The 20,832-nt window shown below is 38.2% G+C and overlaps 1 protein-coding gene across 1 annotated transcript in view; it reads left to right on the top strand.

Annotated features, from left to right (window-relative positions):
• LOC100377846 (von Willebrand factor A domain-containing protein 8-like) overlaps positions 1-3,111 on the top strand; it is a 62,212-nt gene extending 59,101 nt beyond the window's left edge. The window contains exons 44-45 of the mRNA XM_085502190.1: positions 671-909; positions 2,173-3,111. Of these exons, the coding sequence (XP_085358316.1) occupies positions 671-909; positions 2,173-2,281 (348 nt within the window). The 3' untranslated portion in view covers positions 2,282-3,111. The remainder of the gene's footprint in view (positions 1-670; positions 910-2,172) is intronic.
• The last annotated feature ends 17,721 nt before the right edge of the window (positions 3,112-20,832 follow it).

The following is a 20,832-nucleotide window of genomic DNA, read 5'->3' on the forward strand; positions in this document are numbered from 1 at the left end:
CATTTTATCCATCCACCCAGTCTTATTCTAACCAGCCTTCCTCCATTCTACTCATTGTCATTTTAACCATCTACTTATCCCTCATTCTAACCACCCACCCATTCCCATGGATAGACAGGGGATGGCAGAATAAGTAGATTGAGGGATGGATGAATGGGTAGACTGGGAATGAATTAATGGGTTGTCTAAGGAAGATGGATGGATAGGTAGGCTGTATGGCTGGCTGGATGGGTAGGTAGACTTGGGTATGGATGGCTGGCTGGTTTGGCAAAAGCTGGAAAAAGAGTTGACTGGGGAATAGATGGATGAGTAGGCTGGAGGTTGGATGGAATGGGTAGTTTTGATGATGAATAGATTCATGGACCCGGGTGAATGGATGGAAAGACTAGCATGGCTGGCCTGAAGCTGGGAGATGGATGAGTAGGCTAGGGTATGGCTGGGGATTGGTAGACTAGAGGATGAAGGAATGGGTAGATTAAAAGATGAATGAAGGTATAGGCAGGGAATGGATTGATTGGTGGGCTGGGTGAGTAGACTAGGGGATGAAGTATAGGCTGGGGGATGGGTGGATGGATTGATGTGGTTCTTGTGTGCAGGTGGAAGTGGATTGTGGGTGCATTCATATAGTCACCATGCTATAATGACTAAATGATATTGTAATATTTTTCAGACTGTACATGCTCATTCACAATTCTGCATGAGTGGTGACCACACATTGGAAGCAACCAAACATGCTATTGAAAAAGTCAGTAAAATGGAAGCAGATGATCACTTTGTTATTGTATTAAGTGATGCTAATTTTGATCGATATGGAATCAGTCCTGATCGTTTTTCACATATTCTGATGGACAATGATAAAGTGAATGCTTTTGCTATCTTTATTGGATCGCTTGGTGACCAAGCTGAAAGGTGGGTATCTGATTTCACTGATACAAATCTATCAAGTCAATAACCACCGTAGAGGTTAATCCTATCACGTAACAACACAAGAAACCCATTTCCTTTTAGGAATATTTATAAATTTCAAAATTTAAATGGAAAGAAGAGGCTATAATTGGTCAATGGAATACCATTGGAACATTTTCACTGATGTCATAACACACTGTATTTTGATTGGCTTGTTGGATTCAACCAAATCTATAAATCATAACACACTGTATTTTGATTGGCTTGTTGGATTCAACCAAATCTATAAGTCATAACACACTGTATTTTGATTGGCTTGTTGGATTCAACCAAATCTATAAATCATAACACACTGTATTTTGATTGGCTTGTTGGATTCAACCAAATCTATAAGTCATAACACACTGTATTTTGATTGGCTAGTTGGATTCAACCAAATCTATAAATCAAGGGAATTCCCGACAGACATGATGTTATTCTTTTTGCACATGTGTAACCTACCAGGCAAAAGGGGGGGGGGGGGTAGGACAGAAATATAAAAAGTCAAATGATCAATAGATATGCAATCACAGAAGAAATCAGCTATATGTTTGAAACAGTTTTTAAAAGATAGTGGAGTGAGTGTGGGTGGATATAAAGGGGCAGCTAGAAGAAATATATAAGATTAAAATCATGGATTACCAGTTAAAAAAGATGATTTTTGCAGAGAAAATGAAATGAAAGAGATGGTACATTTGTATTTGCTGAGTAAATATAACTGTGACATCGTTTTTCAGCTCCCAAAATACCTCAAAAATGTGAAAATATTATGCTATAGTCAAAGATATTTTGCATGTCCATTTTTCTGGCTTAGGCAGAATGGTGTGCTTAGTTTCATAGGACGGTATAAGTTAGCTGAAAGATAATGACACTTTTATTTTAGGGGATGTTGTATCCTGCAAGTTGGAAATAGGGATGGGACGTATACTGCTAGTATGTGCGTTTTGAACAATCTGTCCTACCTTTTGGTTTATTGATCTCATATCTCGTAGTATGGCCAAGTTCACAAATGATATACGTGCAAATATATCAATTATGGAATCAGGAATTGATTGTTGTGTTGACAATAATAGATCTCCATAAATTATTCTGCTGTTTACATGAGTGTATGATATGCAATATAATGGTACTACAAACAATAATAAATAATAAAGTTGTTAAATGCATGAAAACTAGTGTCAGTGTTTATATGCTAATCTTTAATATTGCTGTTTTTTTTGTTTTCAGGTTGGCAAGGAATTTACCTACAGGTCATGCATTTATCTGTCTGGATACCAAGGATATTCCACAAATATTACAACAAATATTCCTCTCCACCATGTTATCAACCAAATAGAGGAAAATCTAGATCTTATTTCCAGAAATCACATTTGTGACAGTTTGAAAAAGATATTTAATGCCAGGAAATATGAAAACATTAACACATGCTAACATATGCATGTGTTGTTAACATTGGGAGACAGTATTCATAGATTGAGTTGGTTTTGAAGGTGGCATAGTTGGTAACTAAGCAACAGGTGGTCAGTCATCGACAAAGGGTACAATAGCTTTTCTTCAAATACTATAAATACATGATACATCCAGCATGTCAACAGATGTCACATGCCACACGTACCTGATACGGTTGACTATAGTATATGATTGTAAATAACGTATAAATAGTAATATGGAAAATTCAGTGATAATCTAAGATCCTCCAGTTTATCTAATAGTCAGGGAGCATGTGTGAGTCCGTGGGACTTTTGTGGTGAAATACTCCCACCACTTTAGATGGGCCAATGGGACCGTAGACAATATAAAAACACATGTTGACAAGCATGATAAGTGTTATATAATTTTTTAATAGATATAACAAAAACAACAATATTGTACTAGGCGATGACTTTAACGAAATTCAACAAATTAAATAATATCAGCTATTATGCAATGTAAACATGGGTTATACCTGTTATAGATGATTACCGTATATTTTCTCCACTTATGTGCTAAATTGTTTTACCAACAACGTCTGTCAAAGTCAGTTTTGTTTTATGAGTGGATTCCATAGACTTGTTCATAAGATACTTCCACATATAGGTTGCCGAATGCAACTTTCGTTCAATCAATAACTCTTAGGGTGTATTTAGTTGACCATAATGACTTTTATTAAAATTGATCTTCATCAGATTCTTCCTCCGCTTCTTCGTCTTCCTCGTCATCGTCGTCATCTCCTATATTCTCACATGGCTGTTCTTCATCTGTACATGAGCAAAGATCAGTACAGTAGAGCCCTGCTTTCTGGCAAGAACATCTTCCTGAGTGACATTGTGTCTTGCAACCACACTTGACTAAGTGAAGCACTGACTGGGGTGCTGGGAGCTCAGTTGTCATGACGGGTGTCCACCCTCCTTCATTGTGTTTCCATCCATAATCTTCTGGAGATGGGATATCTGGGCATGCAACTGTATCCTGGTTCCAAACAATAGACTGATGGTGGCAGCACAGAATTGCTTGATGTAGTGCTGCTGGAGTGGGTGGTAGCTTTTCTGATTCTGCTTGCTTCTTTTTGAACATCCACCATCTCAGCTGCTCAACTTTTGAGATGGGTGTTTGCTGGACATATACTTTGCAGATAAATTCTTCAATTGCTGAGTAGGTGTTGTCACTGAGTCCTGTGGTTGTACCAAGGGAGGCCAGTGCGGAAACAGTAGCATCACTTGCAGCTTCAAATGCTTTCCAAAAACTTTGTTTCCCCTTTCCAATGATGCTACCAGTATTATCACTGCCACGCAGAGCATGGAGACCTGGCAGTGCTGCTGCTCTTGATGGACCAAGTACATTATATATCTGACCGAGCTTGATTGTTCGGCAGTTCTTCCGTGGTCCAGTAACAAAGTTTGTGGTTTTGCACAAATCAGGATATCGACATATAGCTAGAATGAAAACATCTGTGTCTGGGGAGCAGATATCAATGCGTGTTGCACCACATGTAGTTGCATCAGCAGCATGCAGGATAAGCTTTGTGTCAGCCTCTTCTTGATCACTGCTTATGTAGCTCTTATCTGTGAATGTTGCCCTGCATTGTGTCCCCCAAGCAACAACAACACGGTCTTTATTTGCTGAAGCATGCTCCAGTATCTTCTCACCTAGATAACCAGTCAGCTCCATTTTAGTCTGCTGGTGTGATAGTAACTTCTTCATTGACACTTTAGCTATGTTAGTGGTGTCAGTTATGTGATAGGCTACTGGAACTTGAGTCCCTTGTCTCCTGCTCCGACTTGTCATCTTCAGTGAATGTTGGACATCGTACCGATCAAAAATAATGCGTATTTCATCCATGGAGCTGTACTTTGCTTGAATATGAGAGAAAAAGTGGTCACCTAGGTCTGAGCAGCTCTTGATATGGTCAGGTTTGGACAGTGCTTGCACTTCTGCCATTCCATCAACGAGGGCAACTCGATAAGTGCCCTCCCTAGCCAAATCCAGATCACCTGCTTCAGTTTCAACATTACTCTCTTGAAGCAGACTGACAATGATAGACATGAGGTTGCTCTTTGCTGAACAATGTAGCATCTGTCCATCAGCAGCAAACATGGATCTTGGTACAACTGACAGTTCATGTTAACCAACAGCTTTCTCTAAGTTGATATTTGGTCTTGACTTGGCCACTATCAGCAAGCGAGCAAAGAGACTCCTGTCTTCTTTAAGCTCTACCAACTTCTCATTTACCTTGAGCTTCACCTGTTTTCCTGTGCTTTTCCATGTCTGGAGTTTACACTTCTTCATTGGAGCCCATATATTGATCTTATTTGTCTTGATGCGGTTGCTCACAAATTCATCAAGAAGCTTGCTGCCAATTTGACTTTGAGTGCAAAGATCAAGGGTGACCTTTTCTGGCATAATTGCCTTTGTCACCAAGTTGTAGAGGTCTTCACTGTCTTCAGTAAATGGATTGGTGAATCTCTTAATAGTTTGAGCCAGTGCAGTAATGATCATTGATTGTCTTCTTTCAGCTAGAGCTGAAGTAGTATGGTGACTCAGTTTGGTATTTGAGGCATAGCCAGCCATATCTTCAGCTTCTCCAGCAAGATGTGCCAGTTCGGGTGCAATAAGAAAGAACTTTGTTCGAGCACTTGGATTCAAAGTGATTCCTATCAGGCCTCCTGAAACTTTCATAGAACAGTTGACATGTTCCAATGCATGATCTGCACCTATAGCACAGAATGGAATGTGGGGATTTTTATTCACAACCCAGTTGCCTTTGAGGAACTCATCATATATATCGGCATCAGTCTGCTTGAGTGATTCCATGTCTGCAAGGTAGACTGGCATCATCCGTGCATAGTTCAACATACTATGTGCAAAGAAGTACTTGACAAATGATGTGCTGGATGCGAGGTGGAGATTCCAATTGCCAGTTCTGACTGACCTTATATATTGCAACATTTCCATCACCATCTTCATGTACTGACGCATGACAATGAAAAGAGGTAATTTGTCATTCTGTTTGTCAAACTCACTCATTTTCTCTAGTACATTTAGTGACTGCATCTCTGTAATCATGTTGTCATGTGCTTGTTGTATATCATTGTCATCATGACATGCTTGTCTGAGGTTTTGAGCAGCTCTTGTGAGACCTTCTACCATGTCTGGGTGCTGTTCAAAGAATGCCTCATGGTACATGATGGACAGGGCTTGTAATGTCAGCAGATGTGCCTCAACTCCTCTCCTCACATGTCTTCCTTCCAAGATATGTTTTACAGTGGCTGGTCCATACATATCAGCTTCTGTCCAGCAGAAGTCCAATCCACTGTTTTCAATATATGCTCCAAGAGTACGCAGCTGTGCCATAACAAAATGCAGCTCACCTGTGCGAAGTACTAGATGATCCATATCATCATGAGCCATCTGAAGCTGCTTGGCTGGTTTGTATAGACCCATATCTAAAGAAATAACTGTTTTTCGATCAGGACCCACAACTTTTGCATTTATATGCTGAGCTTGCTTTAAGATAGTCAACAGAGTTGTCCATTCATGGGCAGGTGCAGGAAGTAGTGGTGGTGCACCCGCTCTTGTCACGGGTAACTGTTTGCTCACCAGTGAGTTATAACCTGACCAGGAAGGAATGTTGTCATGACTTCCATTCTCTTCAGAGTTTGAGGAGTCATCTGGTTGATTGTCAGTGATTTCAGTTAGCCTTGACTGAAATCCTACAATTATTCGTCCCATAAGCCAGGCAGCATCTGGGGAGCAGGTTTCTTGTACCTGATCTTCAGCAAGTGTGAATGTAGGATATGTGGGACTTGACGTTTGACTCAGTGGCTTAGAGCATTGAAGTAAAGGAGTGTCTGGGAATTCACTCATTGAGCGATGGGTGGTTGACTGCAATAGCTTCAATTTTCCGGCCTCATCACCTGGTTGACATCTTTGGTGGCTGGCCATTGCAGTGGCATGGAGTGTGTGCTTCCCATCAGCTGTGTCCTCTGCAAAGTCAACATTGTCAATGGCAAAGAAGATAAATCTTCCCTTAATGACATCAGGAGGCAGGTAGACCATGTCATTTTCCAACATGGTATGAAGAACACTGTTGGCTATCTGTGATTCTATCCTTAGAAGTCTATTAAACTCAACTGATACACCCAGACCATGCAAAATGTTGATAACTTTCTTGCTTCTGATGGCCTGGCGAATGGCTAAGCCAATAGCCAACTGCTGCGGCATTTCTCTGACTGCTCTTAGACTCTGTGTCATCATCCGTGCATAGTTCAACATACTATGTGCAAAGAAGTACTTGACAAATGATGTGCTGGATGCGAGGTGGAGATTCCAATTGCCAGTTCTGACTGACCTTATATATTGCAACATTTCCATCACCATCTTCATGTACTGACGCATGACAATGAAAAGAGGTAATTTGTCATTCTGTTTGTCAAACTCACTCATTTTCTCTAGTACATTTAGTGACTGCATCTCTGTAATCATGTTGTCATGTGCTTGTTGTATATCATTGTCATCATGACATGCTTGTCTGAGGTTTTGAGCAGCTCTTGTGAGACCTTCTACCATGTCTGGGTGCTGTTCAAAGAATGCCTCATGGTACATGATGGACAGGGCTTGTAATGTCAGCAGATGTGCCTCAACTCCTCTCCTCACATGTCTTCCTTCCAAGATCTGTTTTACAGTGGCTGGTCCATACATATCAGCTTCTGTCCAGCAGAAGTCCAATCCACTGTTTTCAATATATGCTCCAAGAGTACGCAGCTGTGCCATAACAAAATGCAGCTCACCTGTGCGAAGTACTAGATGATCCATATCATCATGAGCCATCTGAAGCTGCTTGGCTGGTTTGTATAGACCCATATCTAAAGAAATAACTGTTTTTCGATCAGGACCCACAACTTTTGCATTTATATGCTGAGCTTGCTTTAAGATAGTCAACAGAGTTGTCCATTCATGGGCAGGTGCAGGAAGTAGTGGTGGTGCACCCGCTCTTGTCACGGGTAACTGTTTGCTCACCAGTGAGTTATAACCTGACCAGGAAGGAATGTTGTCATGACTTCCATTCTCTTCAGAGTTTGAGGAGTCATCTGGTTGATTGTCAGTGATTTCAGTTAGCCTTGACTGAAATCCTACAATTATTCGTCCCATAAGCCAGGCAGCATCTGGGGAGCAGGTTTCTTGTACCTGATCTTCAGCAAGTGTGAATGTAGGATATGTGGGACTTGACGTTTGACTCAGTGGCTTAGAGCATTGAAGTAAAGGAGTGTCTGGGAATTCACTCATTGAGCGATGGGTGGTTGACTGCAATAGCTTCAATTTTCCGGCCTCATCACCTGGTTGACATCTTTGGTGGCTGGCCATTGCAGTGGCATGGAGTGTGTGCTTCCCATCAGCTGTGTCCTCTGCAAAGTCAACATTGTCAATGGCAAAGAAGATAAATCTTCCCTTAATGACATCAGGAGGCAGGTAGACCATGTCATTTTCCAACATGGTATGAAGAACACTGTTGGCTATCTGTGATTCTATCCTTAGAAGTCTATTAAACTCAACTGATACACCCAGACCATGCAAAATGTTGATAACTTTCTTGCTTCTGATGGCCTGGCGAATGGCTAAGCCAATAGCCAACTGCTGCGGCATTTCTCTGACTGCTCTTAGACTCTGTGTCTCTTTCCTGTTAACCTGATGCTTGGACAAGAACATGGACATTGTACTTTGTGCAAGACTCATGGCATTCCTGTTTACAGCTGTTGATTTGGACTCAGTAGAGAGTGATGTCTTTGGTCCTTGGATTATCCAACAATAGAAACTGTATAACTGGGTTGGTATATTCTCCTTCTCGACATCACTTAGCGACCCAGCAAATGTCCATGGTCTGGCCTTGCTTATTGCTTTTCTGAGAATTGATGCAGCAGTAAATAGGCACTTCATGTCTACATCGCCTTCTTCTGTGTCATCTTCTGCAAGATGAATAGTTGCATCCCTTCCACACTTTATGCTTACACGTTCAGACTCATTCACTCGCTTTGGTCTGTGGAATTCTATTTCCATTATTTCCCTCTGCAGAAGTTTCTTCAGCATCTTGCGACTGAACATGGGATTCATCACATTATTTTCTGTGCGAATTTTAATATATGCATCCTGAAGTGTTGCCATGCTGATGATATGACCATCAAGAAGCTCCCCTTGAACAAGACTTAGAAACTCCACTTCTGCAGCATAATCATTAAAGGCACTGTGCTGACTAGTTGTTTCTTCAGATCGACGTAGCACATGTGTCACATGAATGGCCCGGTAATGCTTATGATACCTGATGTCAATAGCGTGTACATCTTCAGGATTTATTGCAGTGCTGAGTTTGACTCGAAACTTCTCATTTCTACTCTTCTCTACTGCATGTTTGAGAGCTTGGCCTGCATTGCCAGTAACAACTTTATGTACAGGCTTATTATTATATAATGCTCCTTGTTCACAGAAGAAGCATGCATCTTTCTCAAACGGAACAGACTGGGAACGTGTGAAGGTGCTACTGCTGTCTGAGGAGAAACTATCCGGTGCTCTACTGCCTCTTGCTGCCATCTTTTCAAATTTTTCCCTAGCTCTCTTGGTTAACTGTACGTGCACTGTGTTCTGGTAACATTTTCTGTGCCATGTAGCATTTATTGATCCAAGATCTTGATCAGTCAAATCACCAAGACGCCTGCTCACTTCCGGATATTCACCATCACCATACTTTGCTCTTTCATGAACAAATTGCAGAACTTTTTCATAGGTACTAGGTTTTCCAACAAGGGCACCACCAGCTTTCTGGCAAATGATGCACATCGAAAAGTCTGTTACATATCGTGCACGTTTTGACACTGGAACTTCCAGCGGAGCTGTGTGTTGCATTGTAAACGTACTATTTTTTTCAATCTTTATTCAGTGTCTAAAAAAAGTCACCACCACCACCATTTGAACACTATTACTACACCAAATAGGTGACTATTAGAGTTCTACAAAGTTCAGGTTTATAATCTACAGCTCGGTCTACTGATAGATGATCTGAAACATACATAAGAAAAATTGGTCATTATAGGCTACAATAAAAGTGTATTATATGTATACAGGGTTAGACCATTCAATATTTGAGGGATGAGGTCATCATGGCAAGTAAATTAATGTTCACTAGGTATTGACCTATTTTTTTAGCGCTTTCCAACATAAAACCAAACAGACATATGATTTTTGGGGAAATGTCAATGTTTTTTAATTTGACCCCCCTCCAATCGAATGGTCTGACCCTTATGAGTAGTTACGTTTAATAACCCAGCTATATATAGTTATATATTTGATAAATAAATAGACATGTCTTCTGAAAAAAAAAAACACACTGAGAATTATAATAATTGACATGTTTCATATATAGAGATATATTGGCAAGTGCTAACAATTAACTTAATGAGCAATGAAAATAAGGCGATCTTTCTGGTTAAAAAAAATCTGCAGGACAGGAACTCAGAGTGTAAACTTATTTTCAATGTTATTTAGAGATTCCTCAGTGTAATTAAAACATATGGTTCACTTTAACCACCAACCTGCCAACGCACAGAGCCATTTGAACTAATGGCAGGAAATACGCAAGGGGTACATGTGCAACAGTCGTAAACAAAAGTGTGCAAAAATAGGCATTGCCTTCTTTTGTTAAAAACCGCTAACACAACAAGTTTCCAGACTGTCAACATGTTTTTTATCATCAATTAGGGTCACCTGAAGCCATATAGATAAGTGATTTGCTTTCACCACCCAAGTCCCACGGGCTTCAGAATTGATGCACATGCTCCCTGACTATAATGTGAATTCAACGCATTTTTATATATTTTATTCACCATAATTGCTCTATTCAAAGCACATCTGTAATAGAAACTCACATCAACCAAAAATAGTACATAATGTATAACAGTTATTTAAAAAAATATGAAATAGATAATCTGTGATCTTAGTTGTTTCTTGCATTAGAGTTTATTTAGACTGTTTAACATGTGACATACATCTATCATTTGTCAGGGTGTTCCATAATGCAGTAATGATTAAAATGGCTGTCTCAGCGCCCTCAATGAAGTAATGATTATGATATGCTAAGGTCTCAGCGCCCTCAATGAAGTAATGATTATGATACGCTAAGGTCACAGTGCCCTCAATGAAGTAATGATTATGATGCGCTAAGGTCACAGCGCCCTCAATGAAGTAATGATTATGATATGCTAAGGTCACAGTGCCCTCAATGAAGTAATGATTGATACGCTAAGGTCACAGTGCCCTCAATGAAGTAATGATTATGATACGCTAAGGTCACAGCGCCCTCAATGAAGTAATGATTATGATACGCTAAGGTCACAGCACCCTCAATGAAGTAATGATTATGATACGCTAAGGTCACAGCGCCCTCAATGAAGTAATGATTATGATACGCTAAGGTCACAGTGCCCTCAATGAAGTAATGATTATGATACGCTAAGGTCACAGCGCCCTCAATGAAGTAATGATTATGATACGCTAAGGTCACAGCACCCTCAATGAAGTAATGATTATGATACGCTAAGGTCACAGCGCCCTCAATGAAGTAATGATTATGATACGCTAAGGTCACAGTGCCCTCAATGAAGTAATGATTATGATATGCTAACGTCACAGCGCCCTCAATGAAGTAATGATTATGATACGCTAAGGTCACAGCGCCCTCAATGAAGTAATGATCATTATACGCTGGTTCCCGGTGTCCGTGCGAATGGCAAGTAGGACGCAGGTAACTAGTCATCACCATATTGTTCCACTGGGCCGGGATTCCGTAATTTGAAAACATTATATTCGCTTTCCGTAAACAAGTCTTCATTGCTGCAATAACGCCATGCCTGTACAATCTGCCAGCAAGAACTATAAATATTTGAGATGGTTCTGGCATTTCTCACTGTTTCTGTACAAATTGATAACAGGAGACAGATTTTAGTTCGCCCAACTTTCGAGAGTAAAAGGAAACTCCCGAACGGCCATTAGCGTAAGTGCTGACTCCAGGTAACCAAGAGAAATAGAACAAGCAACGAGAACGTGATGGACCAATCATAATGCTGGAACCATTAGTAGTTACCGGCTTCTTGTGGCTTGGTGCGCCATGATACTTGAGGCAGGAACCAGCCAATGATTATGATTGCTAAGCTCACAATTCCCTCAATGCAGTAACGATTATAATTGATAAGGTCATAGCGCCCTCAATACAGTAACAATTATAATTGGTAAGGTCATAGCGCCCTCAATGCAGTAATGATTGTGATTGTTACACAGCGTCCTCAATGGGGTAATAATTATAATTGGTAAAGTCTCAGTGCTCTCAAATGGCTACACAGCCTTGTCATGTAGTTCCAATCAGGAAATGATTTCTATGGCAAAATGCACCATGTGTCAGCACTAGCAATTTGCACATACAAAAAAAAAGTCAGGAGAGACATCAGTGACATTCAATGTCCGGAACTGTCACCTGGTACAAAAACATTTAAAAAAAGTCTCAGTGCAGTAAAAATTATATTAGCTAAGATCACTGCGCCCTCAATGCAGTAACAATTATATTAGCTAAGGTGACAGCGCCCTCAAAGCAGTAACAATTATATAATTATAATATTGGTAATGTCTTCAGAGCAGTAACTATTGTGATAGTTACACAGCGCCCTCAATCCAGTAATAATTACATGTGTTATAATTGGTAAGGTTACAGTGCCCTTTATGCATTTATGCTTATGGTTGCTAAGGTTACAGCACCCTCATGCAGTAACAATTGTACTAGTAATTGATAACTTAATAGCGCCCTCAATGTAGAGATGATTGTGATTGCTAAAATCGCAACGCCCACAATGCAGTATTACTGTGCCCTCAATTCATTTGAGTGCTTGCTTCCAAGCAGAGGATATGTGGAAAATTTTCTGGTGTGGATTTAGCCCGCGGGGGGGGGGGGTACTTGCAGAAAATACTGACAGGGGTGTGTAGCTTGTTGTTTGAAACCCCTATCCCTTATCAGAGATAAATAAACTCAAATTGCCTACCCCAATTTAGACAAACTGCGGATAGTTGACACCCCATTTTAGACAAACTGTAGATATTTGACACCCCATTTTAGACAAACTGTAGATATTTGACACCCCTTTTCAGACAGTAAGGTTACTGGTTTATTCATTACTGGAAATCTGGGTGGTCAGCTTTTTTTATTTACCTAGATGGACTCCCGGGAATAGACTTTGGCGATCGAAAAGAAGTTACAGAAAGAAAAAATCGGCTTCATTCTCCTGATTGTTGGATCACTCAAGCTCTAGAGACAGTCTTTGGAAAATATGGACCCCTTTTCAGACAGACAGGATAAAATAACATTCTCATTTTCAGACAGAAGTGGTGAATTTGGGACCCCTTTTGGCGGCGGGCACATATACAAATTACATAAACCTTTCTACAATTTTGTCCTAGTCTGGTGAATATTAGGAATTCGGTCTCACCTCCCCTCGTCGTAACATTAAAACTTTATTTTAAAAGTTCAAAGGTCGAATGATGGTTTTTAGTAGAACGTTTATTTTGTCGAATGACAAATCAGCAGATATTGGATTTAATAGGTATGTGCGCCCTCTTGTGGCAAATTGTTTGATCAATTGATCCAAGGATTTTATTTTCAAATACTCAACAGAAATAACATGAAATGTACCATAATTATCGATGTCGTAACATTTCGATTGTGCGTTCAAAGTTTGATTACCCTGTACCCCAGTCCATAATTCATTGAAAATACACAGAATTTATTCATTTTGCAATAATTTATATTCTCAGGCAATATAAAGATATTGACTTGAAAAAGGTTGGGCCCACCAGACTAATTTTCGAGAAAATGGTTGTTGTATTTTAGTGGTTAGTTGCCATTTTGTCAATATTATAGCTCTTTTACATAGATTCCTATAGCAGAGATATCGTGCCATATCTCAAGTTGTAGGTTGGTGACAAAAATAATATATTGTGAATAATGGGGTACTTTGTTTTAATATTAGAACAAGTTTCTCAAAATACGTCGCTATGACACATAAAAGAATCATGGTGCCATAATTCCGTGATTTCCCTTAATTAATCAATAAACATCGTGCGATCTATGACCAATTTTCCCAAAATCTTTGAATAAACTTCTACATTAATGTTGATTTCAGTATACATTATAAGCTAGGAGATGACGTCATATGGATATTAAAACGTGGTAAACAGTCTAGTCAAGAATGTCTCGAAAGCGTGTAACGTCAATTAACTAGAAAATACAGCCAGGTCAAAAAGCATATTTATATGCACATATGTATTCACAACTATTCACTGATTGCACAGAAAGTGTAATATATATTCTGGCGCCACCACATTTCCTAGACTATGTTTCGTTTGTTTATATCACCGACTGAATAACTGGTCCGAGTCAATGACAGAACGGAGCTATTCCGTATCACTGTTTGATGATGTATGTTTTCGTGTCACTTCACCTGCTCTACTTTTGTATTTACTATATCTTATAAAATCTTGATTGTCTCTCAGACCAGGTGATTTCTGTCAGATGACGTCATTTAATGTGGAAATCTTTGATTTTCTCTGATATCTTAGAAAAAAACTCGTATTTTCATTTTGTTGTATACGTATTAAGTAGGTATCCTGAAAAGAATTTTGTACTTACACAAAATTCAGTATAGAGACAAATGGTGAGATGTATGGATAATTGGGTACATTTTTTTACGCGAGTTCGTGTCAACTGAAATTCATGATAAATAATTTTGGTAAGCCTATTAAGTTGCACCAACTATATTTACAGTATAGATGTATACAATGTAATTTTAATTGCTAGCGTGGACAAATGGTTGATTTATATATTATCGTTCTTGGCAGGAGAAATATTCAGCGAAAATTTGCCATAACAAATTAACATTGCTTCATACATTGTCGTTGATTAACAGAGTTGATTTGAACTAAAGTATTACTAAACACGCATGCCAGCCAATCACAACGCCTTTTACTAGAAATTGAACTGCGAGGTCTTTTTGGTTTCTACGAGACACGAACGTGACTTCCATAGGCGATGCACACCAGTGACCAGAGCCTCTCTGCCATCATTGTATTTTAATCAGATTGGGTTATCCATCCATGGAAGATGGTTCGACTAGCGATTTCTTCACCAAAAGCAATCCATTGAAACACTAAATATCGTGCAGAGTACAATACGGAAATTAAGTGTGCAAAAAGTTTGCCTCAAAATCGCATCATACCTTGCGTCAAAAAGTTGAAGGACATAGGATGTGGTTTGTGCTCGTTTGTTCCTCTGTTTCCATGTTTTGTATGTGTCCTCACCACTGAATACAACGATTCACTTTAACAAACCTGTCAATCCAACGTAGTAATGGCTTTCCCTTCGATTTCTCTTCACGATTGGTTAACAACCCCGAAACTGCATCCACAAGCAATGAATGAAAACCACTGTGTATTTTCTCGGACACTGGATACTTGGAGTAAACCGTTTGATTGAGTGTTACAGAATAAATTGGAATGTATTCAACCATAGTATAAAGTTTAGCTGGAATTACGCTGGTAACAATGATCTCTTCTGTGTTGCTTTGCATTAGGGGTTGTTCAGATACCATCTTTTGTACCATTGTGATGTGCTAAATTTGTACAACAACTTCATAGTTATATCTGCCCAAGGAATTAGTTATTCACTTTAACAATGTGATTTGTCGTTGCAGTAAATAAGACTGTCACGCGGTATAGCGACGTTTTCACTTCTTTCCCTATAGTGGAACGGGGTACTGTCCTCTTATAAAGTAATTTGATATTAGGTAAGACGTAGTCACTGACTGCCAGAATTCTGCAAAGGGCATGAAAAATGCACTCATCAATCTTCAATCACGATAAAATAATTCATATAGCTCATTAAATAACAGAATACACAGACGAACTGTGTATGTTTGGATATTAATAATAATGATTTTAATAATATTAATTCTATGCGACACGCCACGCCGCAAGTAATATACATCTTATTCTTATTGTATAATGTATCCAGATCTTACTAATTGACATTAGTTTAATTCCATAGAACGAGGATTGCTAAGCAGGCGTCTACCATAGAGGTATAAAAAGATTATACAAAGTCCGGTTGCGTAGTATCTACTAAGATCAATGTCAATACTCACTAAATGTGAACGTCCTATGGAGTGGCATCTATCAATAATATTACATGATTGCGTGGCTCAATACATGGGAATGCTTTTATATTTGATGATAAACATAACACTATAATTTACCATGAAAAGAATCTACTACTGCTCATAGCTGTAACTCAATGGGCGTGTTCTGTGTCTTGCAGGCTACCATTATAATGAGCGAGCTGTGGTGACGTAGTACAGTTATCATTCCTCCCTCGAGTTGTTATCACAGATAATAATGAACATATTTTCATATATATACGGTACATTTCAAATTAATTTTACTCCGTAGATAATGAGCCTTGGCGCTTTATTATAAGGTTGTCTGGAAAATATAACAATAATTATCTTACGTTCGGTCGACCTCTCCTGTCGCAAAAATGATTGATTTCAAAACACATGATTCCGTGACCTGGAGTGCCCCACATTATGTGACACGGTTTAATAGTTTCCCCGCGAAGGTCGTCGCCATAACAACAGGAAATAATTTTATTGCGGTATTGTTTGTTGCTATTCTACAAACAGTTTTGTCGTTAATTTTATTATGACCGGTGTTGGAAGTGGTTGCTTCATCTACATCTACTTTAATATATATCAATTTCATGTGTTATGCTGCTTAAATATTCAGGTCATAGCTGATTAAACAGGTGCCCGTTCTTGGCCCAGTATCTGAGCTTTCAAAATAACAATGTTATTTTCGTGTTTTAAAGTCTATGTGATACAAAATCCGTAACTGTCTTTGTGATATGAATTTACTTATAATATTATCTCATATTTATATAACACAGTGTAACAATCTACTGATTCAGAACACCAGTAAACAACTTTCAATGCTTTACATGTCGTTTTATACCATATATTTACGTGCCAGTTTAGCCACGTATTTAAGTGTCAGGGTATACCATATGTTTACGTGTCAGTTTATGCCATGTATTTACATGCCAGTTTAAGCCATATTTTTACGTGTCAGTTTAAGCCATATGTTTACGTGCCTGTTTAAGCCATATATTTACATGCCAGTTTAAGCCATATATTTACGTGCCTGTTTAAGCCATATATTTACGTGCCAGTTTAAGCAATATATTTACGTGCCTGTTTAAGCCATATATTTACGTGCCTGTTTAAGCCATATATTTACGTGCCAGTTTAAGCCATATATTTACGTGCCAGTTTAAGCCATATATTTACGTGCCAGTTTAAGCCGTGTATTTACATGCCAGTTTAAGCCATATATTTACGTGCCAGTTTAAGGCATATATTTACATGCCAGTTTAAGCCATATATTTACGTGCCTGTTTAAGCCATATATTTACGTGCCAGTTTATGCCGTGTATTTACGTGCCAGTTTCAGCCATATATTTACATGCCAGTTTTAGCCATATGTTTACGTGCCAGTTTAAGTCATATATTTACATGCCAGTTTAAGCCATATATTTACGTGCCAGTTTATGCCATATGTTTACGTGTCAGTTTAGCCATGTATTTACATGCCAGTTTAAGCCATATATTTACGTGCCAGTTTATGCCATATGTTTACGTGCCAGTTTAAGCCATATATTTACGTGCCAGTTTATGCCATATATTTACGTGCCAGTTTAAGCCGTATATTTACATGCCAGTTTAAGCCATATATTTACGTGCCTGTTTAAGCCATATATTTACGTGCCTGTTTAAGCCATATATTTACGTGCCTGTTTAAGCCATATATTTACGTGCCAGTTTAAGCCATATGTTTACGTGCCTGTTTAAGCCATATATTTACATGCCAGTTTAAGCCATATATTTACGTGCCAGTTTATGCCATATGTTTACGTGTCAGTTTAGCCATGTATTTACATGCCAGTTTAAGCCATATATTTACGTGCCAGTTTATGCCATATGTTTACGTGCCAGTTTAAGCCATATATTTACGTGCCAGTTTATGCCATATATTTACGTGCCAGTTTAAGCCGTATATTTACATGCCAGTTTAAGCCATATATTTACGTGCCTGTTTAAGCCATATATTTACGTGCCTGTTTAAGCCATATATTTACGTGCCTGTTTAAGCCATATATTTACGTGCCAGTTTAAGCCATATGTTTACGTGCCTGTTTAAGCCATATATTTACATGCCAGTTTAAGCCATATATTTACGTGCCTGTTTAAGCCATATATTTACGTGCCAGTTTAAGCCATATGTTTACGTGCCAGTATAAGTCATATGTTTACGTGCCAGTTTAGCCATGTATTTACATGCCAGTTTAAGCCATATGTTTACATGCCAGTTTATGCATATGTTTACGTGCCAGTTTAAGCCATATATTTACATGCCAGTTTAAGCCATATATTTACATGCCAGTTTAAGCCATATATTTACGTGCCAGTTTAAGCCGTGTAAATCCACATGCCAGTTTAAAGCATATATTTCCGTGTCTGTTTAAGCCATATATTTACGTGCCAGTTTAAGCCATATATTTACGTGCCTGTTTAAGCCATATATTTACGTGCCAGTTTAAGCCGTGTAATTACATGCCAGTTTAAAGCATATATTTACGTGTCTGTTTAAGCCATACATTTACGTGCCTGTTTAAGCCATATATTTACGTGTCAGTTTAAGCCATATATTTACGTGCCTGTTTAAGCCATATATTTACGTGTCAGTTTAAGCCATATATTTACGTGCCAGTTTAAGCCATATGTTTACGTGCCAGTTTAAGCCATATATTTACGTGCCTGTCTAAGCCATATATTTACGTGCCTGTTTAAGCCATATATTTACGTGTCAGTTTAAGCCATATATTTACGTGCCTGTTTAAGCCATATATTTACGTGTCAGTTTAAGCCATATATTTACATGCCAGTTTAAGCCATATGTTTACGTACCAGTTTAAGCCATATATTTACGTGCCAGTTTAAGCCATATATTTACGTGCCAGTTTAAGCCATATGTTTACGTGCCTGTTTAAGCCATATATTTACATGCCAGTTTAAGCCATATATTTACGTGCCTGTTTAAGCCATATATTTACGTGCCAGTTTAAGCCATATATTTACGTGCCAGGATAAGTCATATGTTTACGTGCCAGTTTAGCCATGTATTTACATGCCAGTTTTAGCCATATGTTTACGTGCCAGTTTATGCCATATGTTTACGTGCCAGTTTATGCCATATGTTTACGTGCCAGTTTAAGCCATATATTTACATGCCAGTTTAAGCCATATGTTTATGTGCCAGTTTAAGCCATATGTTTACGTGCCAGTTTAAGCCATATGTTTACGTGCCAGTTTATGCCATATGTTTACGTGCCAGTTTAAGCCATATGTTTCCGTGCCAGTTTAAGCCATATATTTACGTGCCAGTTTAAGCCATAGGTTTACGTGCCAGTTTAAGCCATATATTTACGTGCCAGTTTATGCCATATGTTTACGTGCCTGTTTAAGCCATATGTTTACATGCCAGTTTAAGCCATATATTTACGTGACAGTTTTAGCCATATGTTTACGTGCCAGTTTAAGCCATATATTTACATGCCAGTTTAAGCCATATATTTACGTGCCTGTTTAAGCCATATATTTACGTGCCAGTTTATGCCGTGTATTTACGTGCCAGTTTCAGCCATATATTTACATGCCAGTTTTAGCCATATGTTTACGTGCCAGTTTAAGCCATATATTTACATGCCAGTTTAAGCCATATATTTACGTGCCAGTTTATGCCATATGTTTACGTGTCAGTTTTAGCCATATGTTTACGTGCCAGTTTAAGCCATATATTTACATGCCAGTTTAAGCCATATATTTACGTGCCAGTTTATGCCATATGTTTACGTGCCAGTTTAGCCATGTATTTACATGCCAGTTTTAGCCATATGTTTACGTGCCAGTTTATGCCATATGTTTACGTGCCAGTTTATGCCATATGTTTACGTGCCAGTTTAAGCCATATATTTACATGCCAGTTTAAGCCATATATTTACGTGCCAGTTTATGCCATATGTTTACGTGCCAGTTTAAGCCATATATTTACGTGCCAGTTTATGCCATATGTTTACGTGTCAGTTTAGCCATGTATTTACATGCCAGTTTAAGCCATATAATTACGTGCCAGTTTATGCCATATGTTTACGTGCCAGTTTATGCAGTATATGTGATTTGTCGGTTTATGTTGTGTATTTACAAATACAAACTGCAGCCAATAGTCAGCAGTGCATATTCTTGATATCATAGTAGATATATACACTGAATATTCGCTTTATTGTGGTAGATATCTACACTGTATATTCTTTTTATCGTAGTAGATATATACACTGTATATTCTTAATATCGTAGTAGATAATCCACACTGCATATTCTTGATATCGTGGTAGATATCTACAAATCATATTCTTGATATCGTGATAGATAATCTACCCTGCATATTCTTGACATCGTGGTAGATATCTACAAATCATATTCTTGATATCGTAGTATATAATCTACACTGCATATTCTTGATATCATAGTAGATATCCACACTGCATATTATTGATATCATGGTAGATATTTACACTGCATATTCTTGATATCGTGGTAGATATCTACAAATCATATTCTTGATATCGTGATAGATAATCTACACTGCATATTCTTGACATCGTGGTAGATATCTACAAATCATATTCTTGATATCGTAGTATATAATCTACACTGCATATTCTTGATATCATAGTAGATATCCACACTGCATATTCTTGATATCATGGTAGATATTTACACTGCATATTCGTAATATCGTAGTAGATAATCTACACTGCATATTCGTAATATCGTAGTAGATAATCTACACTGCATATTCTTGATATCATCGTAGATATCTACACTGTATATTCGTTTTATCGTGGTAGATATCTACACTGTATATTATTTTTATCGCAGTAGATATCTACACTCTATATTCTTAATATCGTAGTAGATAGTCTACACTGCATATTCTTGATATCATAGTAGATATCTACACTGTATATTCTTAATATCGTAGTAGATATCTACACTGTATATTCTTATTATCGTAGTAGATAATCTACACTGCATATTCTTGATATCATAATAGATATCTACACTGTATATTCTTTTTATCGTAGTAGATATTTATACTATATTCTTAATATCGTAGTAGATATCTACACTGTATATTCTTTTTATCGTAGTAGAT

The sequence above is a fragment of the Saccoglossus kowalevskii genome, chromosome 1 (assembly GCF_978046115.1).
Source record: "Saccoglossus kowalevskii chromosome 1, keSacKowa6.1, whole genome shotgun sequence".
In the NCBI taxonomy this organism is placed as follows: domain Eukaryota; kingdom Metazoa; phylum Hemichordata; class Enteropneusta; family Harrimaniidae; genus Saccoglossus; species Saccoglossus kowalevskii.